Below are 23966 nucleotides of genomic sequence, written 5' to 3' on the forward strand. Positions count from 1 at the left end.
ACACAAGGCTGCTGTGTCCTTCCTGAGTCGTTCATTCATTCAGCAAATCTTTACCCAGCGCTTCCGATATCTAGGGGTTTCAGCAGTGAATATAAGCACAAATCCAGCCATCAGGTGGAGTTTACATTTTAAAGAGAGCAGGTAGACAATTAACAAGATAAATAAGAAACACATGCAGTCTGTTAAATGGTGCTAAGGGGAAATGAAGGGGGAAGAGGGGCCGGACTGGGCAGGAGTGGGGTGTGCGGGTCACCGGTCACCAGTTACAGGGGGTGAGGAAGGCAGGCCTCGCTGGGAGAGGGGCGAGGACCGAAGACCCAAACGGAGTCCAGGTATCAGGACTGAGTGTTGAACATGAAGGTATCAGGGTGAGTGTTTCAGGCAGGGACGAGGGCAGGTGTAAAGACCTTGAGGAGGAACACTCCAGTACGGTCAAGGTGACCCCAAGATGACCCGTGATGACCTCAAGATGACTCATAACAGAGTGAGCGAGGGTGCGAGTGGATAAAAATGACATCGGCAAAGAGGACCAGACTCCAGCAGGGCCTGGTAGGTGAAAGGTCTTTGCGTTGCACCCTGGTGAGCAACTGGAGGCTTTTGAGCAGAGGGGCGACAGGGTCTGTAAGAGGAAAGCGGCTCCACCCCCGCCGTGGTGTGGAAGCGGGAAGGGCCGGGACTGCGCTCATCTGACGAGCACGCCAGGGCCTTGGGCCAGGACCGCCGCAGGGGAGGCGCTGAGCAGTGGTCAGGTCCTAGATGTGCTTTGCACGTGAGAACCAAGATAACGTGCGGTGAATAAAGTGTGGCTGTGAGGGGAAGAGAAAAGGAGGACTGCAGTCTGGGGACGTGAGCAGCTGGGAGAACAGAGAATGCCATTTACGGAGATGAGGGAGGCTTTTAGAAGAGCAAGTCTGGGGAGAAAGATCAAAAGTCCAATTATGACCCATCAGCACCTCTGAGATATCCCAGTGCAGACAGTGAGCGATCACCTGGTTCAAGTGCGGGCTCCGGAGAGGGCTCCCTGGGGGTCATTAGCAGGCAAGTGACCTTTACGGTCCTGAGACTAAAGAGATCACCCACTGGGAAGTGGGGAGAGACACGAGGAACCAGCAAAGTAGACTGAGGAGTGGCTGGAAGGACAGGAGAAAGTGGGGTGAGGCCCTGAGAGGCAGTGTTGAAGGGATGGTGACCCGCTGTGCCGTCTGCCTCTGGCAGAGCGGGTCTGAGGTGGCGCTTGGCTTTACAAGGCCACTAGGAAACTTGACAAGAGCAGGTGTCTCTGGGGAAGAAGTGGGGACAAAAGCCTGATTGCACAGGTCAGGAGAGATTGGGAAAGAGGAAGTAGAGCCAGGGAGTCCAGACAAGTCTTCCAAAGAATTTTGCTTTAAGGGAAGAAGAATAAGGAAGAGTGTAACAGCTAGAGGAAGAAGAGAGGCCAAGGATTTTGTTTTCTAAAAGGTGGAATAAACAGCATGTGTAAGGCTGTCGGGAAAGATCCGATGGAGAAGGGGAAACTGCGGTGCAGGACAGAGGGGAGAAGTCCCTGAGGGGGCAAAAGCCGCGGGCCAGAGTGGAGAGGGGCTGAGCTGCACCCCACGGCATCCCGAGTTGTGGGCAGGACACAGCAGCTGGGGGAGCCGCTGCTGGGAGATCCGGGTGTCCTTCCTGAGCGCTCATTTTCTCAGGGAGCGAGGTCTTTAGCTGAGAATGAGGATGCTTTTTCTCCCCTAGTGAGTCCACTGTAGCAAAAACAGAACTGACTCTGGTGAGTTTTTCTGTCCCGATAACTCACTCTGTTAGAAGAACAGTGATGAGACAGTATAAGTTAACTGCTTGACAAGGCACAGTGGTCACATCAAAGGAGACCTGAAGCTTCAGGTGGGCCAGCGGTGGTCATCCCCAGCCTAGCCCCACATCGCAGTGGGCAGCGGCAGCAGCTCTGGCTCCATGACCTCTGCCCTCTTACAGAAGGGCCACAGCTGTCGATTCTCACACTAGGAATGGCAAGAGACTGCTTCATGGGTGTGATGTTTCTTATTAGGGTGATGAAAATGTTATAAAATCAGATTGTGATGTTGTACACCTCTATAAACATACTACAGTTCATTGACTTGAATGCTTAAAATGGATGAATTTTATGGTATATAAATTACATCTCAGTAAGGCTGTTTTTAAAAATAAGATTGTACGGCTAAAACGTGATGGGCTTCTGGAATAAAAGGGGCCTTTGTTTCTATGTGACCTTTCTCACTCGAAGAGGGTCTGAACCACCTGGACTTGTGTTTGGAGCTCGGAGCAAGCCAGGAACTGGGTAACTGAATTAACCTGGCCTTAATCTAATGCTGGCTCAGATTCACCAAGGTGATACAGGCACATGGCTTCAAATGTTCATAATAAAATGTTGGGGGAGTGGTGTACAGCTCCCATCACACACGTCCTGCTGAGTGAGGCTCAGAGCGTGATCCCCTTGCAGGAGGCCTTCCTCCATCCAGGGGCTGCCTTCAAGTGTCCCTTCTTCTCTGCAGTCAAGCCAACCTGGTTCTCTCCCAAGTAGCACTTGTGAGGCTGTGGACAAGCTACTTCGCTGCTCTTTGCCTCAATTTTCTCATCTGTAAAATGAGTGTAATAATAGCATCTACTTCATAAGTTTGTACAGATTAAACGGAAGAATGTTTTGAAGCTCGGTGCCTGGCTGATAGTAAATTCTCCAAAAACGGCAGCTATGATGACTTGTAGCAGAAACATTACTCTGGCTCAGACTGCCTCCTGCGCCTGAGAATCTGGCATCATGGCGATATTCGTCCTGGCTTTCATAAAGAACGAGCAGATAGGATGCTATTCTTGTGGCCTGTTTCTCATGTATCTAATTATGGCTACCTGAGTGTTGTCTCTAACAAAAATGAGTCGCTCTTGTTTCGTTGCAGACAGTTGCATCTATAAAAAGGTTTGCCCGTTTAATGGTGGCTCTTTTTTGGTTCAACCCTCTGCATCAGATTTCCAGTTCTGTTGGAACCAGGCTCCCTGTGCGATTGGTAAGGAAACCCTTTATCATCATGTTCTTTCCTGCTCAGTAGACATATCTGAACTGTTCCATCCTATGTAGGCAAACTCACTGGCTTACCGCTAAATTGCTACGAATTATGTGAGTATAGTGAGTACTCAAAGCCTTCTTCTTCTTTAATTGTTTTTCATTTTGTTCCCCTTTGGGGACTATTGTCTTCCACTGTTCCTCCCAGGTCTTCTCAGTGCCTGAGCATGTGAGCATTTGAGAGCAATTATATATCAGTTTCAGTAGATCTTGAACAAGATCTCCAGCCTTAAAACTCTGACAAACTTGGGGGAGGAGCACGGTGCACTTGGCGTCCTTTTTATACATTTTGAAGCTTGAAAGTCTAGAATTACAGAAACTCAGGCACCTTGCCTGCCACTGAAAACTCAGGACGCGAGTGGTGGTGCTTCGTTTCTGTGATTCAAGACCCACAGCTGGGCCTCTGCCTGGGGAGCGTCAGATCAGAGCCAAGAATCTTAGCACTGTTTTCCTCAGAGTAGAAGGCTTTGTTGATAGGTAAACATGATAGAGTCTTGAGAGGAGAGCAGAGGAATGGATCCAGACACTCGGAGGATGGGGTCGGCTCAGATGCAGATTAGTTATGGTAAAAAAGGGAGGGAAGGGTTGGAAACGGCTCTCAGGTCTGAGCCACGGCACTGCACCGGGGGCCCACTTGAGAGATCAAGGCTAGAGGCGTGGGTGTGGCAGGAAGAGTCAAGGTGAAGCCAAGAGAACGGATGAGTCGCCAAGGAGAGAGGGCAGAGGGAGCGGGCCAGCGTGAAGGAGAGAGTGCGAAGTGGCCGGTAAAAAAGACAAAGGTGGGCTCACAGGGCCACTGGGGCAGCTATGGCACCTGGAAGTCATTGAAAAGATCTCAAGAAGAGAGGCCAACGTTTCACAAATAACTCAGCAAACCCACTGAACCCGAGGGACACTGTGAGGGGCAGTCCCTGCCCAGACACACAGACAGGAGGAGCATAGGGGAGGGTGACCCAGAGACAGGGAATGAAGAAGGAGTAAAGGCTAGGTTCCCGGGTGGAAGGCATGTGCGAAGGCCATGTCAACCTGCAGTCCGGACCATAGGGGGAAGGTCTCCAGGACCTGGGTGGGCGGTGCGACCCCGGAAGATCGGGTACAGGACTGCAGCAGGAGAAGGGCACAGGGAGAAGCTGGGACAGTGCACACGTCACTGGGCAGAAGCTTGGCAGCTAAGGCAGGCTTTCCTGGAATTGGGGGATATGCACCCGTGAAGGAAGAAGAGAAGCAGCCAGAGGAAGGGGAGAGATGGGAGTTGCCGGAGAAGCAAGGGGGATGTGAGAGGGTCCTGGCAGCTCCACAGCCACAGGCACAGGCTGGGAGCTGACGCCACATTGCCTTGCAGTCTGTGCATTCCCCTACCTGCTGGCCTTCACCACCGACTCCATGGAGATCCGCCTGGTGGTGAACGGGAACCTGGTCCACACGGCCGTCGTGCCTCAGCTGCAGCTCGTGGCCTCCAGGGTGAGTAGAACTGGGTTTTATTTCTGTGTGAGGGGCTTTGGGCACCCCAGCACCGTGAGGTTTCAGGCGGGCGCAGACATGTTCATGGTGAGGCTGACATGCCAACACCTCGTGAGTGTTGAGATGAGAAAGTTGAAAACAGGCTCATGGGTTGGGTTTTCCTGTGCGAGTTCCCTTGGGCTTCAAAACGGCCTCCTTAGTGTTAAGAGACTCGTCGGTGCTGGTGGCAGTTGGGGAACGCCCAGCTGAAAAGAGAGACCCCCCCATCAAAGCCTGGGTCACTATTGCCCTGAAGAAGAGGCCAAGTCTAGAAAAGTAAGAGCTTGCAATGTTCCTTTCTTCCTTTGCCACTGTCTGTCCTCAGTTTGAATTTGTGTCCCACAAACTATGGCTGACAGACTAATTCACGTCTGGTAACAGAATGTGACCAAAACCGAAGGATGCAGGAACGACGATCTTCCAAGCTGTCTTCTACTCCTGGCGCGTAATCCAGCAGGTCTTGTTCTAGTCCCCTCCCCCCAGTCAGCCCCACACCCTCTCCCTGGCTTGCCAGGCCAGGCTGGTGCCTGCTGCACGCCTGGAGCACGTTTCCATCCTGACCTGCATCACATTTGGTGGTGGGTGACTGCGTACTTTCCCCACTGCACTGACAGTTCTGTGAGAGCAGAGACTGAGCATCTTATTCACTAACGTAGCGCCAGTGGGGTGCTGGTAAGTGTGTAACTACCACCAGCCCTCTGGAAAATGGGTGTGTGTATGTATACACACACATATATGGACATCAGTTGATTACAAATTTTACAGATTATAAAATGTAAATAGCTTACAATTTACAAATAATAAAATATACAATGCTTTTATCTTAAAAGTCCATTTAGCCAACTGGCTCTCACAAAATGCTTTTGTTAATTTTGGCTGAATTCCTTTCTCCGTAGCCAAACTAATGCTGCAGATCGACCACAGTTTTATGGTTGGAATTATATCTCCATCCGTTCTTCTTTTTCCAAGTTTCTTGTCATTAAATCTGATGTGTGGGGCTTCCCTGGTGGCGCAGTGGTTAAGAATCTGCCTGCCAATGCAGGGGACACGGGTTCGAGCCCTGGCCCGGGAAGATCCCACATGCCGCAGAGCAATTAAGCCTGTGCGCCACAACTATTGAGCCTGCGCTCTAGAGCCCGCGAGCCACAACTACTGAGCCCACGTGCCACAACTACTGAAGCCCGTGCACCCAGAGCCCTGCTCCGCAACAAGAGAAGCCACTGCAATGAGAAGCCTGTGCGCCGCAACGAAGAGTAGCCCCCGCTCACTGCAACTAGAGAAAAGCCCACGCACAGCAACGAAGACCCAACATAGCCAAAAATAAATAAATAAGTAAATTTTTTATTTTAAAAAAATCTGATATGTGATCTATTAAACTATTTTTCACTCTTGTAAAAATCATTAAACCAAAACTTCTCTCAATTTTAGCATTAGATTCAACACACTTTTAATTTTAATCTTCATTATTAACATTTTCTTCATCACTGTAAGTCTAGACAATCAACAAAACAACAAATCAAGCTCTGATTTGTAGCATTTGCCGATTTCCATGGTGTAAACAGTCCCACCATGACTGATCTCAAGCTTCCCATGTGACACGATGGAACACAGCGTTAGGAGCCGCTGTTACACAGCATCGCCCCACCCGCACAAGACAGTGTTCATGTAAATTACCTCAAGAGCTTGGAGAATACTCAAGGTAGTAAAATAATTAGGAATGGCTGAATTTTGATATTTAGTTCCTTTGTTTTTTAATATAATTTAAGTTTAATAATGGCTGTGTTTAGCAGCCGGCTTGCAAAATCCCTGAAACTCAGTGTCCCTGAGTCCACATACCACCGCCGTTACCCCAAAACCAGTGCATCGAGGGTGTGCTTGAGTATTTGCTGAATCATGAGAACCCATCTCCCCACCTGTGACATGGTCTGACTGAATCCCAGACCCTCTCCAGTTCTAACCTCCAGGTGCCCGAGATCCATGTCGGGGGAGTGTGTTGTGTCTGTGTTTGCAGCAGGTGTGTGGGAAATTGACTCTTTTCTATTGTGTATCAGCAAACAGATAAGTGGGTGAGGTGAGCGCTCAGGAAACGTCTGAGTGCAGAGCTGGAAGCCGCTTCCCCGGCTCGTTCCTGCACCACAGTCCCCGAGTGAGGGGGGGCAGTTGGGGACCCTGCAGTGATGACAGAAGGGCCGGTGGGTGCAGGGCCTGTAACAGCAGGTGGCTCAGTAACGCCTTCTCTTTCTCTCTAGTCGGATATATACTTCACAGCAACCGCATCTGTGAACGAGGTCTCATCCGGAGGCAGCTCCAAGGGGGCCAGTGCCCACAATTCTCCTCAGACACCCCCGGGCAGAGATACTCCAGTGTTTCCTTCTTCCCTGGGGGAAGGTGAAGTCCAATTTTTACTGTCTTATGATAGATAGTTTTGATCCATTCTGATTTCTCTAGTTCATTGTCAAATACTGACATGTGACTACTGCCGAAGGAACTCACTATTTGAAGCCATAAAAAAACTTGCAGTGTGGTTGCATTCTTAAGAAACCTTGTGATAATGCCCCCCCCCCACCAAAAATCCCATTATGAAAACAGTTGTTGCAATGGGGAGAAGGGAGCTGAGGGCTAGAGAGATTCCAACTTGCCCCAGCAAGTTATCTTTCCTTCAGGGATGTTAACAATATAGTAGGTTTTTATAGCTTAAAGGACATAGTCATACACAGACATTACTCAGCACCCAGCTTTCACTCTGCCTGGCTTCACCCTTGAACCCTGCCCGCAGGCCTTTGTTGTGGTTACTGCCTCGTGCTTTTCCTAACTTCTCACCACATAAGTCGTCACTATGGCTCGTTGTCACGAGAGCTTGAAGCTCCCGAGCAGGACAGCTGTGCTTTTCTTGTCGACTCCTTTCTCCTGTAACCAGGAGTGGGTGCGTTTTTCCCCATTTACCCATGAACACGATGCCCTTAGAAAACAGAGCCGTCAGGCACCCTCACTTTATTGCCCCCAATGAGACTTGGGAGGTCAGCCTGCAACATAAACTCTTCCTTCATGCTATCTATGTTGAGGACCCAGGAATTATCCTCTTGTGAATAACATGAACTCTTCTTAAAGTTCTGATGTTCTTTTCGAACTCTTATTTCAGGTGAGATTCAGTCCAAAAATCTGTACAAGATTCCACTCAGAAACCTGGTGGGCAGAAGCATCGAGCGGCCTCTGAAATCGCCCTTAGTCTCCAAGGTCATCACCCCGCCCACCTCCATCGGCATCGGCATCGCGGCCATTCCTGTCACTCACTCCTTGTCCCTGTCCCGCATGGAGATCAAAGAGATAGCAAGCAGGACCCGCAGGGAGCTGCTGGGTAATGGCTCTCGATTCTTGTGTTTGCACTGTTTGTAAAGATACCCGCTGGTTTTATCTGTGGATATTAACTGTCCTCAAAAACAATGAGCACTTTCATAAGGGATTTATAAAGAAATTATAGTGCACCTGCACCGAGGAATACGATACCTCATTTACCCAATGACAGTGATGTGTCAGTCTGTATTTATTGATGTGGAACGTGCCCAAACCATGTTCGGGGGGAAGGGCAGTTTGTAAAACAGCAGGTCTAGTCTGATATGACTTTTTTAAACATAAGTATCTACCTATGTCTAATTTCCTAGGAAAGTGTCCAGAAGGGTTTATATCCTGAAGTCCTCAGATAACATTTCACATTCGTGTATCCAGAATTTTAATTTACTTGGGTTTTTTTTTTCCATATGCTTTGTTTTCTTGCATGTCTGTGGTGCAGTTCAGTTATCCTTCTCAAAGCCCCGGGACTGTGGGGCAGTTCTATGGGGATGGTAGAGATGTAAGATCTTTGCTGTGCCCTCCTCTCTCAGTTTACGGGTGGGAGACCAGACCAGAGAAGCATAAAGCACCATGATGATTGTGAAAACGTTAGACTGTTATAAAGGTTTTTGTTCAGAATTTTGAAAACAAAATGAGGAAAAATGGAAATGTTATGTCAAACCAGTAAGAACTGGTTTGAAAACTTGAATTGGCGTCTGCACGGCATAAAACTGCAAGGACAGCTGGCCTTGGCACATGCCTGTCCTGCAGTAATGTCTCCTGACCAACTGGAGAAGGGGATTCGGACCACCTGACAGGGCAGGCCTTGACATTGGCAAAGGCAGCTGGTTTTAGAAGCTGGTGCCTTCCACGGCACTTTTTAAACATATGTGTTGCTATTTTTAACCCACTATACCCTCAGAAAGCTTGATCTGCCAACTACTATTATATAAACCACTGTGCTTTTCAGAAATTGCATCTCTGAGCTGGAGAATTACAGTTTCCAGTGGTAGGACTGTAGATTTTCTCTCCTTCATTAAACTCCTCTGACTCTTTTTTTCCCAATACATATATTCGTTCTAATCAGAAGAAAAAAGACCTTCTACCAACAAGACAACGAGAAAACCATTTAAAAATATAGACTTTATCATCATTCTTCCTGCCTCGATCCCAATAATGTACCAATACCCAACCAAGAGGAAAAGGGCATTTTCTGTCTCTGTGGCAGCCCTGTGGTAATGACCTCTGACCTGTGATTCTCCCCTGCAATCCAGGCCTCTCCGATGAAGGTGGACCCAGGGCAGAAGGAGCACCAAAGCCCAAGTCAAAAGCCCGGAAGCGGGTGGAAGAAAACCAAGGAGGCCCTAAACCAGGGACAGTGAGGTCAACTAGCAGCGAAAGGTAAAGAGGGACACAGCCCCCAGCAGCCCCTTCTCAGGATGGCGGCCCCTGAAGTCACAGGACAGCCACAGGGCCCTTCCTGCTGACTGAGGATGCCATGTGCCGGCCCCTTCGGCCAGCCACAGCAGAGGGTTAGCAGCCAGCTCCTCCCTGAGGATCCCCAGAGAACACTGCCTGCCAGGGAGGGGCCCAGACAAACGGGTGACCTCACTAGCAATCCAACAAATGCACATTAAAGTACACTGAGACTTTTTTTGCTCGCCAGATTGACAGGGATTTTTTAAAACAAGAATGCTCAGTAGGAGTGACAGGCGCTCTCCAGTACTTGTGGTGGGCGTGGAAACAGGTACAGCCTTTCTGGATGGCCGTTCAGTATCACGCGTCCATGAATATTTGTTGAATCCCACTGATTTGTCCCCTGAGGTTCTCTGTGTCCCTTGATAACATCTTGCCTGCTCCTGTGTGGAGGGCAAGGGGGCACGTGTCCAGGCTCCATTGAGTCATTCGACACACATTCTTGGAGCACCTGGCACTGAGCTGGGGATATGGAGCTGAACTTCAGGGGTTCACAGGCTGGTGGGAAAGGCCAACAAAGACATTCTAGGAATTACAGCATTCCAGGGTGGCAGGTGGTGCAGAAGAATGAGGGATGCCATCACACCACACCTGGGCCGGGGGTGGCGGGTCCCAAACATCAGGAAAGGCTGAGCCGGGTCTCATAAATCAAGCAAGCATTAGCCTGGCCCAGAGAGGGGCAGTACTCACTCACGCTTTAATCCGATGCACTTTCATTGAGCCCCTACTGTGTGACCAGGCCCCTGCCCTCGTGGACTTTACATTCTAGTGTGGAGAAACAGATAATAAACCTGTGAACAAATAAGCAAATGCTATCATTTCCATTAGTGACAAGCACTGCAAGGAAATCTATAAGAAGGTAGTGATGGGGGTGGGGCAGATAGAAGGTCTACTTGAGGTGGGGGCTGGGAGTCAAGGAAGGCTTCTTGGAAGAAGTGGCATTGAGCTGAGCTTTGAATGAGAAGGAGCTGGGGGAACAGCCTCTCTGACAGCAGGAATAGCAGGGGTAAAGGCCCCAAAGAGAGAGAGAGAGAGAGAGAGAGAAGAGAGTGGGTCAGCTTGAGCACAGACAAGGATGCAAGGTCAAAAGCAGGTATCAAGAGAATGAGTGTCCTGAATGCAGGAGAAAATAGAGAGGGCGGGGGTGGGCTGGGAGGAGGCTGGAGGGGTCAGGCCGTGGGGAGCCAGGGGAGGGTTTTAGACAGAGTGACATTATCCCGACATTATCCTGATTTTCCACACAAACACCTGTGTGTCACCACTGGCCTTTAAAACCCATAACCACCCATGAGATCAGGCTGTCTGCCTGCAGAACACCAGCTCTGCTGGGGTGGGGGTCACTCCTGCACTTCCCCACCTCTCCCCCATAATGGCAGGGGGCTCCCGAGTTTAGGGGAACAGGAAACAGAGCAGCCAGCTCAGCGGTGCCCCAGGATCCGTTCACAGTGACCTTTCTCCTCTAGGATCACGTCGAGCTCCTTGGAAAGTCCTTCCACTTCCGAAGCCAATCCCGAGGGGCGTTACCAGTCGACAAGCTCCGACCCGGACCCTGTGGCTGAGAGAGAAGGCAGCCCTGTCTGGGGCAGCAGCCCCTTTCAGCTCACAGCTTCCTCGGACGAAGACATTATTGACTTGAAGTAAACAGAGTCCCAGTCGAGTTTGCCATCTTTAATTTTCTTATGGACGTTTATACTCTTTAACCAGTTCCGACATCAGTTCTCAACAAAATGTGGCTTTTAGCCTGTCCGTGGTCTATTGGACCAAACCTTCTGCACCCTCGGCCAGTTTGGGTCACTCTCCAATGTCCGGTGCCATCTTAACCTTTGTTTCTTTCTGTTCAGGAACCATCAGTACCCTTGTAATTAAAGGTGGTAGATTTCATTGAGGTTTTAGATTGAAACTTTGAATAAATCAAAAATGTTCATTCTTATTTACTGCAACCTTCTCTTATATTTTATATACTTAGATGGAAAAGTTATTTTTTCATTACAGTTTTGTTTTGTCACATACTGTGTTTCTTTTATAAAGAAAAGCCATTGTTTTGAAAATTTATTATAAATAAGTTTTCTTTCTGCACCTTTGGCCCCTGTTGCTGTTTCAGTTCACTGTGATTGGAACCAGCTGCGTTTCTGCCTACAGACTTTTGAGAAAAGCTGAATTTTTAGATTTTCGAAACTCCTGCTTCTTTCTCTTTGTGTCTCACAAAAAATAGTAAGGTATAGGAGCCTGTTAAAGAGTCTTAAGATTTTGGGGGGGGGGGGTTATTGTTATTGTGAAATCATATAACCAAGAAACAGTTACTCTCCATCATCAAAATTATCATTCTCAAATTCCCTCCTCTTGTTCCAGTCTGCTTTGCTCTCTCACATGAACCAAATGATTATCCTTCCTCTTATCATGTATCTGCCTTCTGTTGCTCCCTCCTTAAAGTGAGAAGATGTGAGTTTGGCCAGGTGGGAATGAAACAGTGAGATGTCAGCCTCTAGCCAGGGGAAATCAAAGGAGGGAAACCTAGTTTCACTGATATTGTAACAATTTTAAGCGGTGTGAAGAAGATAATTTACTTTTGGCTTTAGTCTGATGGATTCCATTTTATTGTCTCGTCTTGCCTATATTACCCATCAAAAGAAACCTGAGATCATTTGCCTGTTAAAGTGGCTCTGAGGAGCTCTTCTGCAGGTCTTCTCACTAGGTGCAGAGCCCTGCACTTGACATGACCTTGATCTGATAGATTTCACACAAGTTCTGGACCCTATCTCCTTCTGGGCCTTGCACACTGTGGGGAGAGCTCCCCTCTCTGCCTGTGGCACAGACGGTCCAACATGAAGCATCCGAGCTGAAGGCTGCCTGGTCCCCTTCAGCAGAAGGCAACAAGATCAACTACATACTGTATCTCAACCTCACCTAAAGTTTTGTGAATTAGATTTTATTATTCTTGCTTTTCAAGTAAGGAAACTGAGGCTCAGAAAGGGGCAGTGATTTGAACCTGTGAGTTCTCTGATCCCAGAGCTGTGCTCTCTCTCTCTCCCTGTCCACCATACAGAGCCAGGCTGAGAGCCTTGTATCAGTTGAATCTGGCTGGTGTTTTTCGTGTTAAAATACTCTGTAAGCTTCATGAGCTTGTATGTGTGTCTTTCCTGTCATTTTTCTTTTTCTGAAGTTTCTTACTTCTCAGCCTGGAATAGAAAAGCCAAGGGCTATTTAGCCCATTCTTTCAAAGAGATTGGCAGCAAGTGGCACCCCACGATTTGACAAGAGTCACAGATCTGAGGAGTGGATGTAGAAACGGCAAGAGGTGGGCCCTACTAAACAGACTGATGGTGCTTAGCTTACAAAGGGGGCGCGGGAGGCTGACCTGGCAGCAGTGTCTGCTTACAAAGGCCGAGAAGTGAACACTGCACACTCACGGGGAGGGAGATGACCAGCCAGAGGGCGGGAGTAGGTTTGCAGGGATCCGTGGCTCAGAGGGCTGGCTGGCCTTAGCTGCGCTGGCGGATCACCCTGTTTACAGAAGCCTCTCTGCATAGCCCTCAGGCTGAATTGCAAAGTAAACCGTCTAAGTGCAGCGTTTGCCCTTGAAGTCTGAGGCATCCCTCCTCTCTGCAAACATCAAGTACCCACTGTCTGGAGCAGGAGATCATGTCCATCGGGGGAGAGAGAGAAGTAAACAGGTGATCACAAGCAATGATAAGTACTAAACATTTGTGACTGGAGCACAGATGCTGAGGAAGCACAGAGGGGCGGTTGCCTGTCTTGAAAGACAGTACTATCAGGTGACTGCACTATTCATACAGGCTAGCATTTGAGTACCTGGCATGTGCTTGGTCTTTTTATATATTGCCCCTACTCAAAACCCTCCTGCAAGATAGTTAACTGTCATCTCCACTAAGAGATGAGGAAACAGAGGGCCAGAGAGGGATTAGAAGCTAAGCCTATCACTCTCTTAGCCCTGGTTCTTGCCGGAAATACACAGCACTCCACCGCAGTTGCCCGCACCCAGAGAGTGCGGCATACAAACGGCGAGATTCTACAGCGCACTGACTTCATCGTACTCACCTCCAGCAGTGACCTGGGTGCACGCACATAGAGAGGCTGGCTATTAACATCCGCAGGGGACTCAAAATTGGGAGATATTAAGATGAAGATTCCAAAGTCAGGGTTACCTATGAAGTGAGTGGAATTTAACAAGAAGCGTAGAGCTCACTGATTTAAGCCCAGATCAGTCATAGCTATGAGGCATGAGGGACCCCGCCCAACACAGGACCTCAGCACCCGAAGGTCCTGGTCATCGTCGGCAACCTGGGCCTCCCCCCGCCCCACCCCAACCCCGAGTCGTGACGAGCACGGAGGTGGGCTGTGGCGCCAAGGGCCACGCCTCTGCCCCGGCAACGAAGCTGGAGCGCCAGGCTCGGCATCCGAGAGACTGGGCCAGAACTGTTGTTTGGAGACTTTCCGCCCTGCGGCTCTACGTGGGCAGAAGTGCCCAGGCACCAGGGCAGCGGCTAACGCCGAACAGGAACCGCAGACCCGACCACGGAGGGCAGTTGCTGCTGCCCAGAGTTGGGGCGGGAAGTTCTGGGAGCGGCCCACGTGCTCCGCCTTCGTCCAGCTCCTAGCCCCATTGGTTGAAGCTAGATTGAGAGGCGGATCCAGGCACACGTGCAATCCCCGCCCTCTACCCTCATTGGCCGGTTCGGTGTGAGGCATCTATATGACCCCGCCTCCGAGCTCGCATCACACTCCTATTGGGTGGCTGTGTGCTCCGGCCCAGCTACAAACTCCGCCCCACCTATACACTGGACAGCTCTGTCCTAGGGGTGGTTCCAGCGCTCGTCGCCTACCGGCTCTTTGCTTCCATTGGTCCGTTTTGACTTCAAGGGCGGCTCCTAGCGCAGAGGCGAACACCGCCTTGCGTTCCCATTGGTTGCTCCCATACCAGCTGCCGTTCCGACCCCGCCCCAGAGCCACCACTCACCGTTCATTGGCTGGCTCTGGCCTGACAGGCCGGTGCAGGCCACACTCGCTGGACCCGCAGCAGTTCAGGCGTCGGAGAGGACCGGGCAAGCGTTGGCGGCGGACATGACGCCTGGGGACGAGGAGGAGACCCAGCCGCTCCTGCGGCTGCCGGGCGGCAGGTGAGCGGACAGGGGAACCCGAGCCCCGGGGGCGCTGCCTCGCCCCTCCCTCTGCGCCAGGCCCCGCTCACCGACCTCCCCGTCCCAGCAGCGCTCCCCGCGGCCGCCGCGTCTTCCTCGCCGCCTTCGCCGCTGCTCTGGGCCCACTCAGCTTCGGCTTCGCGCTCGGCTACAGCTCCCCGGCCATCCCGAGCCTGCGGCGCGCCGCGCCCCCGGCCCTGCGCCTCGACGATGCCGCCGCCTCCTGGTTCGGGGTGAGGCCTTGGGCTCACCCTCCAGCCCTCCTGGGACCCTCCTTCGCCCACCCTTAAGATGGGCGCCAGGACCCTCCCCCTGCCTGGCTTCGGGCGGGCACTGAGACCCTCCGCCGAGTACGTCCCGGCTCCCCTGCCAGGGGTCGCCCATCCCCTTTCCCCAAGGCCGTTGAGGGTGGGGTAGAGGGCGAGGTTGGGCCGCGGCACCACCGGCGCCCCCTCCTCAGCCGGCGGTCGCCCCGCCCCCAGGCCATCGTGACCCTGGGCGCCGCGGCGGGGGGCGTGCTGGGCGGCTGGCTCGTGGACCGCGCTGGGCGCAAGTTGAGCCTCCTGCTTTGCGCCGTGCCCTTCGTGGCCGGCTTCACCGTCATCACAGCGGCTCAGAACGTGTGGATGCTGCTCGGAGGCCGCCTCCTCACCGGCCTGGCCTGCGGCATTGCCTCGCTAGTGGCCCCGGTGAGTGTGTCCCCCAGCCTGGCGCCCTGGGACCGGGGAGAAGGAGCAGACCTGGGGGCCTTGTTTCTCCCTGGCTGCGGCCTCCTGCCTGCCTGGCACCATGCCCCTTCCCTGCTTCGTCTTCCTTACACTCCAGCGGGCCTTGGAAATAGCCGCTGTTATTGTCCTTGGTTACAGATGAAGTGAGCTTAAGAAACCTGAAGTCCTTTGTTTAGGCACAGCTAGTCAGTGGTGAAGCTATTTCTGGAGCCCAGGATGGTGCCACTTAACAGGCTCTCTCTTTTGCTCTACAAATAAGATGGCATCTGTAGATGGTCAACAGAAGCCTCACAGTATGGCTCAGATCCCCCCCACCCTTGTCATTCAGACCAGTGACTACAGTTAAGCAGGAAAATCCTGTTCTGGTTTGTCCCCAGGGGCAAAGGCTGCTGGGACCTGCCCTCCCCTTCATTGCTCAGGAAGGGGTCCTCCAGCCACTTCCCCTGCTTCTCTCTCACCACCTCCTGACCCAGCACTTCCCAGGCTGCCTTTGGAGCTGGACATCTGGGTGAAATCCCGGCTCTGCCACTTACCAGGGCAGAACACCTCTCTGCGCCTATAAAATGGGAATAATGGCATTACCTTGTGCTGTGGTTGCGAGGCTTCAGTGAGACCCTGCACATACAGCCCTGGCCCTCGCATGGCCTGTGGAAGGACTTTGGACCCTGGCAGCTGGGGTTGTGGGGTGACCCGTGAACTGCCGCTGGTCATGAGTTTGGATGATCAACCACCCACACCCTAACCTGGTCAAGACTGAGAGCAGTAGCTCAGAATCCATCCCTTTGCACCTACCACTCATTTCAGCTGCATTTGCTGGGTAACAGCAGCAGCTAGGTTGGATTTTATATTTTGGAGGGTTTTTTTACTGGGCAAAAGCACACTTGTCTTAGATATGGGCATAAGGTATGGAATAACCTAGAAGCATAGGCAAGGGCTTTCTGGCTCCCGAGCCCAGAGGATGCCGTGGCAGTCACTGGTAGCAACTGAGGTGAAGAGTTCCTGCTTTCACTCCAGGAGCACCACTCAAAGTATGGTCCTTGGACCAGCGGCCTGGGTGTCACCTGGAGTTGGTTAGAAAGGCAGAATCTTGGACCACCGCACACCTATTGCATCAGAATTTGCATTTTTTCAAGGGTATACATACAATAAATGAAAGGTTGAAAAGCCCTTCTCGCCCCCGCCCCACACACATAGCAGCCACTTCTATACCCTTTAAACACCTGCTGCAGATCACTTGGTGGGGGCAGGGAGGTATGCGGAGGGCTCTGCTGACCAGGACCTGCAGTTAGGAGCCCACTGGGCCTGCAGCTGCCCCAGCCAAGGCTCTCCTCAGCTCTGAATGGTTGAGACTTTTCAGTTTTAAGAACTCTTCGACACCAAGTAAAATCCCATCTTAATTACCAACAGGTATATATCTCCGAAATTGCCTACCCCGAAGTACGGGGGCTGCTCGGCTCCTGTGTGCAGCTCATGGTCGTCATAGGCATCCTCCTAGCCTATCTGGCAGGTAGAGTTTTCGTGTCATCTCTCTTGATAACTGTTAATGGCTCCGTGGCTATTTTACAGATATAGAAACTGAAGTTCAGAAAGGTCAAGGGATTTGCCTGAGGTCACACAGCCACTGCCCAAGATGCCAGGTTCCCAGACCACCTCCCTGAGACCCTGGGTCACGTGGGTCTTGGGACAAAGTTCTGGGGAGAGCTGGAGAAGGTGATGTCCTCATCTTCCCAGAGCAGAAGCCCATTCCAGGAGTGGGGGGAGGGCTGACTGGTTAGGTCAGTACCCCGCTGTGTGGTGACAAACTAGGGTCCTGGGGGTGGAGGGGGCACTCCAGAGTCTTTAGCCTAAGAGCTCGGAGGACCCAAGCCTGTCTCCCTCAGAATCAGTACTGGATTTGCAGCCTGAAGGAGGCAGGTTCCAGGGGACTCGAGGGTCAGAGCTGGGGCCAGCATGAGGAAGCTTCCAGAGGCAGACTGGAACTGAGCTGGGATAGAAGGAGGGCAGGCTTCATATCTGACAGTCCCAGGTTAGGGGAATCTGCCAGTTACTAGCTGTGTGACCTTGGCCTAGTCACACCACCCCTGGGAGCCTCAATTTCCCTGTCTTTAAGTGGAGATAATCCTACCTAGTCCGAGGCTGTTGAGGGATTAAGTGACACTGTGAAAAGTGCCTGGCAGCAGGCCCCAAATGAGAATTGTCAAGGAGTGGCCTGAGAACCGCTGGGGGGGTGGGGGTTTCGGGCCTGACGGGCCGTGGCAGGGCCTGGGGCACGTGCCCTCTGGTTCTTCAGAGTAGCTGACATGCGGGTCTGTGGTCTTTCATTTTTACCCGCTTAACCATCCTGAGTCTCACTCAGAGTCCTGCCAGCAGCCTAGCTGCCTTGCGGGGCCAGCAGTATGCCAAAGCCCCTGCACAGACACCGACGTTCGGGACAGACATGTGGGTCACACCCGTAGAATTTCCTCCAGGTCATCATAATCTGCACTTTCATTGATCAATTTCTGTGAGTTTTGATTGACTGCTTTTCAGTGAAAAGTCTCCCCCAGCTCTGCCCCTCTTCCTCTGCGGAGGCGCCAGCCTTGCCTGCTTCTCGGCAGCCTTCCTGAGAGTCTGCATGTAGGAGGACTATGCGTATTTATTCTCCTGCTCCTGCCTTTTAGACAAATGGTGCCGTATACCACGTCAGTACATAGCGAGCGCCTTTGTTTAATGGCTGCGTCAATATTCACTGATACACCCCCCATCGTTTCCGCAACATTTAGCAATAACAATGACAATATCAACAACAAACCTGAGGGTAGCCATGCAAAGGTAGTGAGGTCCCCACCCCTTAAGCTGAGTCCCTGGGGTTGGCGAGGGGGCAGGCACTCCCAGAGAAGGTCCAGGCTGGCTCACCCCAGCTCTGATGTCTGACCCACCCCGCCCCACCCAGGCTGGGTCCTCAAGTGGCGCTGGCTGGCTGTGCTGGGCTGTGTGCCCCCCTCCTTCATGCTGCTGCTCATGTGCTGCATGCCTGAGACCCCCCGCTACTTGCTGACTCAGCACAAGCGCCAGGAAGCCGCGGCTGCCATGCAGTTCCTGTGGGGCTCCGAGCAGGGCTGGGAAGAGCCCCCTGTCGGGGCTGAGCACGAGGTGAGGGGCTGGGAGCCAGAGCTGGGGGGAGGGGGCCATGAGGTATCACCCCTTTGCAGCCAGGGGAGGTCAGCACAGTCTGTTGCAAAGGCTGTACACACACAGTGGCGGGTGGGATGAGGGGTGTTGTCCTGCTCGAGCCCCGCTGCTTGGCTGGGCCCCAACCTTGGACATCCCTGGGAAAGCCTGAGCCTTGACCTTCCTGTCCCAGGAAGAGAAAGGCCGGGCCACATCAGAGGAAAATGCAGGTGCAGATTTGAGGACTTAGGTTTTTTAAACAGGGAGTTGTCAGGCAGGGGAGAAGACTGAGTCTCTGCCCCTTACCTGCTGTGTGACCTTCCCATCTTTAGCCCTAGTTTCTTCATCTGTAAAGTGGGAGTCATAGCACGTGTCTGGCAGTGGTGGTGAGAATCAGTGGGGCGTGGGGAGGCGCTTGGCCCAGGCCCAGACCCAAGGCTGGTGGGATTCGGGAACCCTGCGCTCTTTGCTCATACAACATCTTTGTGGATCCCCCAACAAATCAGGAAGGGACGTGGGGAGGTGAGGATCTTGTCACCTTACAAATCGGAGGCTAAAGTGATGCAGGGACCTGAAGTAGAGGCTTCACGTGGGGCCGGGACAAGGAGCAGAGGCTCCCTTACTCCGCCAGGCCTCAGGACGGTGGGCTCAAAGCTGGGGTGCCCTCGGGACAGGGTAGAGAGAAGCACTGATGCCCGGTCTCCGTCTGAGCAGGGCTTCCACTTGGCCCAGCTGCGGCGTCCTGGTGTCTACAAGCCCTTCATCATCGGCATTTCACTGATGGCCTTCCAGCAGCTGTCGGGCATCAACGCTGTCATGTTCTATGCAGAGACCATCTTTGAGGAGGCCAAGTTCAAGGTAAAGAGGCCTCTGCCCCGGCCTGCCTCACCTGGATGCCATATGGGTGGGACCTAGTTCCGGAGTCTTCGCCTGACCCGCCTCGGCCCGTCTCCTCAGGACAGCAGCCTGGCCTCGGTCATCGTGGGGATCATCCAGGTGCTGTTCACGGCCGTAGCGGCCCTCATCATGGACAGAGCCGGGCGCAGGCTGCTCCTGGCCTTGTCAGGTGAGGCCCAAGGGTGACGGCTCAGCCCTCTGCAGGCGGGTGGCCCAGGCCAGCCTCCCACCACAGGCTGGAGGGTCTTTTCTGAGGTCACCACGTTGAGGGAGGAGGACAACGGGTGAGTGTCCCTGAGAAAAGGCCAGACTTCAGGAGAGCTCTCACTAAGCACATGTGTGAGACCAGGCCCGTGCTAGCCGCATCGCTGCATCACACCTTAACCTTCACAGTGAACCTACAAGAAGGCGCCATCAGGGCCCAGTGTACGATGAGGAAACTGAGGGCCGGGCTGAAGCGGCTCAGAAGCTTGTGGTCTTTCTGGGCAAGTGACTTTACCTGAGCCTGTTTTCCCTCTGTGGAACGGGGTAGCTGTGGGCCATTGTGAGGCTCAGGAGATGGTCCGAGTGAGGCTCCTCGTGTTCTGAGCCCTACCGAGCACTTGGTGCTGCTGGGGAAGCAGGTCTGGCCTCTGTGGCCGCTCCTGCTTCCTCAGGCCAGGGAGGGTCTGCTTCCAGGAGCTCCTTGGAGTTTGCTGAGGTGCAAGGTCCAAGCCGGGGCTGGCAGGGCCGGGCTGGGGTGAGTGCAGCCAGGCAGGGCTCTGCTCACTGCCCGTCTCAGAGGCATCCGGGCCATGTTGCTGTGGCCCACAGTGCACTGAGACTCCCGCCCCCCAGTGCCACGCGCCCAGGCCGCGGGCCGCCTCCCCCTGCCCTGTCCCACCCACTGCCGCGCTCCACCTGCAGGTGTGGTCATGGTGTTCAGTACCAGCGCCTTTGGCGCCTACTTCAAGCTGACCCAGGGCGGCCCTAGCAACTCCTCGCACGTGGACCTCTTGGCGCCCGTCTCCATGGAGCCCACCAGTGGCAGTGTGGGGCTGGCCTGGCTGGCGGTGGGCAGCATGTGCCTCTTCATCGCCGGTGAGTGGGGGGGCTGGGGGGGTGAGGGAGCCGCCCTGCCGCCCCCGGGTTCCTGTGGCTCCCAGCGAGGCCAGGCCTACCCACCCTCACCTCTGCGTCTGCAGCTCTGACCGTGTACCAGGCACCAGGCTGAGCCCGTCTCTGCTCCTCTCACACGACTACCACGACAGCCCTCCGTGCAGGCCCCTCCTTGTCCCGTTCCGTAGCAAAGGCCTGATGCATAAGAAGTGAGGACAGTGGCCTAAGACTCCAGGGTGGGATCCAGGCCCCCTCAGGCCACAGCTGGGCAGCCCCGCAAGGCTTCAGCCCAGGTGGTCTGCGGCGAGCCAAGGGTCCAGCCCCGTGGGCCCTGACGCCTGTCTTGCTCCCGCAGGCTTTGCTATGGGCTGGGGACCCATCCCCTGGCTCCTCATGTCTGAGATCTTCCCTCTGCACGTCAAGGGCGTGGCCACAGGCGTCTGCGTCCTCACCAACTGGTTCATGGCCTTTCTCGTGACAAAAGAGTTCAGCAGCCTCATGGTGAGTGCGGGCCCCGGTGGCCTCCCCCTCACGCAGTAGTCGGCAGAGAAGCGCTTTTCAGAATTGCTCTTGTTGCGAGAGACTTGGGGTCCGTGGCTCTGCACGCAGGCTGAGGCCCCAGCATCTTGCGACACCATCTTGGTCAGGGGTGAGGGGGAGCAGAAGGGCCGGGCCGTGGCCACTCAGGAACCTCCAGGCTGTCCAGGTGGAAGGACAGCAGAGCTGACCTCGTCCTCCACTGGACTCGGGACACGGGCTGGGAAGCAGGGCTGTGAGAGAAACTCCGGCTCTGGAGTCAACAGGCCTGGGCTCCGTTCCCATCTTGGCCGCCTCCCTGCTGGGTGGCGTTGGGTGTGCTGTTCACCTTTCTCTGAACCAGCTTCCCGGACTAGAAATGGAGAAGGGTAGCGTACCTTCCTCTTAGGGTTGATGGGAGCGTCAGTTCAGTTCAACATTTTGCCGCCTTCTCACGGATGGACTGACACAGACATGGTCCCTGCCTCAGGGCCTCCCATCCAATAGAGGGGACCACTCTGGCGCAGACAGTCAAGCCATTTGTTCAGTCATTCGTCCCCCCCCAGGTCTCCTGGTACGTACCATGTCCTGTCCTGTTCAGGGTGCCAGAACAGCAGTGAATGGGATGGACAGGGTCCCCTTTATGACAAGGACTGGCATGAAGTGGACAGTGGTGGGAGGGTGAAGCACCAGGAGGCCGGGCTGGGGCGAGGGGAGGCAGGTCATGAGAGGAGTGGATGTTTGGGGCTGGACCGGACTCTGTAGAGCCTGTGCTGCCCTGGGGAGCATGTCAGGAAGACCAGAGCAGAGGCCTGGGGGCGGAAATTACTTGCCGGCAGCTTGGAGGGGACAGACAGTAAAGGAGGGGCATGGCACCAAAGGACCTAAGAGGACCTGGGGGTGTACAGTGCTGAGAGGCCAAGAGAAAGGCTTCAAGGAGCGGGGGCTGGGGTCACCATGTCCCAGAGGAAGAGGCGCTGAAAGGGGGCGGCCTTTGGTTCTGGCACCTGGGAGGTCACTGGGGCTGGGCTGGGAGAGTGGACTGACTCTGACCGAAAGTCACCGCTCCCTCCCCGCTCCACACATGGGCCCTGAGTGTCCCCGTGTGTGCACACGCCCCCATCGCCACCTGCCGATAGCTCCCCCATTTCCTCCCGCACCAAGAAGAGACTCCTACGGCGGCAGGGCCCACAGAGGGCAGGGCCAAAGCTGAGTGTAGAGCGGAGGTCTGTGGGCCCTGAGGTCAGGCACTGGGGGAGGAAGCCCAGCTGTCACTGGATAGCAGGTCTCTGACCTGGGGGCAGTCACTTCGTCACAGTGAGCCTCAGTGTCCCCGCCACACAACTTCCACACCTTGGACAGTGCTCAGCTCAGGCTTCTGGATGGTGGACCGCAGAACCCCCTCCACTCCCCTGAGCCTGGGCGGGGTGGGCCCCGACTGGGGCCTAGGCTTGTCGGCTGGGGCATGAGGGCTCCTGACCTGCCGCGTCCATGCATGGCCTCTCCACTCTCTTTGCAGGAGGTGCTCAGGCCCTACGGTGCCTTCTGGCTGGCCGCTGCCTTCTGCATCTTCAGTGTCCTTTTCACTCTGGCCTGTGTCCCTGAAACCAAAGGAAAGACCTTGGAGCAAATCACAGCCCATTTTGAGGGGCGATGACAGCCCCTTCCCGTGAGTGGCTGCCCCTCCTAGCTGGACCAGCTTTGGGCCTCGGAGGGGATGGTGCCTGCCTGTGACTCCAAACTGAGCCTCAGCTGGAGCCTGGACGCCCCACCTGCCCGCAGGGAGTCAGGAGCCAGGACTGTAGCCCCTTGGAGCTTTGTCCTCTGGGGCCCCACCTTCCTGCCCAGCTCTCTACAGCCCAGTGAACCACGGGGACAAGGTTCCCAGCCCCTGGGTCCAGTTTCCACTGCTGCCCTGTGACTCGTGTGGAGGGAACATCTCGGAGACGCTTTGTTGTGCTGTGGTCAGTCCTCCACGTGCCATCTCCATCGCGACACAAAAGTGACCGCGGAGAAGGGGGACTCTTGGTTCCTCGTTTTCTGGAGAAGATGCTTTTGGAGGCTGGGTGATGGCCATGGTTATTCCTCTCACGTGGCTGCATTATCAGGAAGGAACTTTGCCAAATAAATATTGGACTCAGAAAATCAGGTCATGACCTCTTTGTGTGGGCTGCAGTCCAGAAGGGCATTTTCCTGTTCCTTCCATAAAGCTAGGCTCCCACAGACTGTCTTGCCAAGAACATCTGTGGATCTGCTTTCTCACGGTCAGCTGGGCTTGCCTTTGGCACTTGGAGGTCATTTCTGACTCTTTCCTTGGGTTCAGTCCCCTGAATCATTAGTCATCAAATCTTGAGTTCCTCCTGCAAAAAAGAAGCCTCTCTTCATATTAACTTTAATGGAGCCAGAAGTCTTTTACAAATTACTTTTATTGTCTACTGTATAAGTAATACGTGTTTATTGCAGGAAAACTGGAAAACACAGATTTATGTAATATAATTATTTTTATGGCAGTTAACCATCTGCTAGGCACTATCCTAAGTACTTTACAAATATTAACTCCTTTATTTAGATAAATAATAAAATATTCACACCTGCACCTTACCAGAGAATTTCGTTCTGTCTTAAAAGATCTCTCCCCCAAATACATGCTTCCCAGCATCACTACACAGAAGTGGGACGCCCTACTTCCCATTCTGTAACCTGTTTTTATTCACTTCTCAGGCTGTGCAGCCCAGCATGTGCCCACCTTGACATCTTGTATTAAGCTTTGTAAGGAGACCGAATGAGACCGGAGACAAGGGGAATGGAAGTGTGGAGTGGTCCAGGGCAGAGCGGTGGGGGACAAAGCAGAACAAGTTGCTTAACTTCCCTAAGCCTCAGTTCATTCATCTGTAAAATGGGCATAATGATGTTATCTCCCTCGTGGGGTTGTTATGAGGATGAAAGGAGATGATCATGTAAAGCACTTAGATCTGAGGATGGCACTGAATAAGTGCTCAATCAGTTTAGCTGCTGGTGGTGGTAAGGCTG

General features: G+C 53.4%; 2 protein-coding genes across 6 annotated transcripts in view; both read left to right on the plus strand.

The window, feature by feature from the left end:
- GARNL3 (GTPase activating Rap/RanGAP domain like 3) overlaps window positions 1-11404 on the plus strand; it is a 152508-nt gene extending 141104 nt beyond the window's left edge. The window contains exons 25-30 of the mRNA XM_079927851.1: window positions 2925-3032; window positions 4431-4549; window positions 6838-6976; window positions 7728-7943; window positions 9190-9316; window positions 10855-11404. Of these exons, the coding sequence (XP_079783977.1) occupies window positions 2925-3032; window positions 4431-4549; window positions 6838-6976; window positions 7728-7943; window positions 9190-9316; window positions 10855-11032 (887 nt within the window). The 3' untranslated portion in view covers window positions 11033-11404. The remainder of the gene's footprint in view (window positions 1-2924; window positions 3033-4430; window positions 4550-6837; window positions 6977-7727; window positions 7944-9189; window positions 9317-10854) is intronic.
- Window positions 11405-14395: 2991 nt separating this feature from the next.
- Window positions 14396-23526, plus strand: SLC2A8 (solute carrier family 2 member 8). Of its 5 annotated transcripts, none has more exons than XM_079927284.1 (10): window positions 14396-14526; window positions 14615-14780; window positions 15030-15236; window positions 16683-16782; window positions 18208-18407; window positions 19140-19283; window positions 19383-19491; window positions 20229-20402; window positions 20776-20921; window positions 22456-23526. In XM_079927284.1, the coding sequence occupies exons 1-10, from the start codon at window positions 14471-14473 to the stop codon at window positions 22591-22593; spliced, it is 1440 nt and encodes a 479-aa protein (XP_079783410.1). In that variant the 5' UTR covers window positions 14396-14470; the 3' UTR covers window positions 22594-23526. The 5 variants fall into 5 exon arrangements, 4 of the variants coding, with proteins under 4 accessions (XP_079783410.1, XP_079783412.1, XP_079783411.1 ...); XM_079927285.1 differs by having other exon boundaries at window positions 14407-14526; window positions 14618-14780; XM_079927287.1 differs by lacking the exon at window positions 20776-20921 and having other exon boundaries at window positions 14407-14526; window positions 14618-14780.
- Window positions 23527-23966: the final 440 nt, after the last annotated feature.

This window comes from Stenella coeruleoalba (genome assembly GCF_951394435.1).
Source record: "Stenella coeruleoalba genome assembly, chromosome: 7".
Lineage (NCBI taxonomy): Eukaryota > Metazoa > Chordata > Mammalia > Artiodactyla > Delphinidae > Stenella > Stenella coeruleoalba.

Bases quoted from the DNA above. Each gene is read 5' to 3' on its own strand.
- SLC2A8 (XM_079927284.1), top strand. From the start codon at position 14,471: ATGACGCCTGGGGACGAGGAGGAGACCCAGCCGCTCCTGCGGCTGCCG. The intron at 14,527-14,614 runs GTGAGCGGACAG...TCCCCGTCCCAG, and splicing joins CTGCGGCTGCCGGGCGGCAG to CAGCGCTCCCCGCGGCCGCC. The intron at 19,492-20,228 runs GTGAGGCCCAAG...CTCCACCTGCAG, and splicing joins GCTGCTCCTGGCCTTGTCAG to GTGTGGTCATGGTGTTCAGT.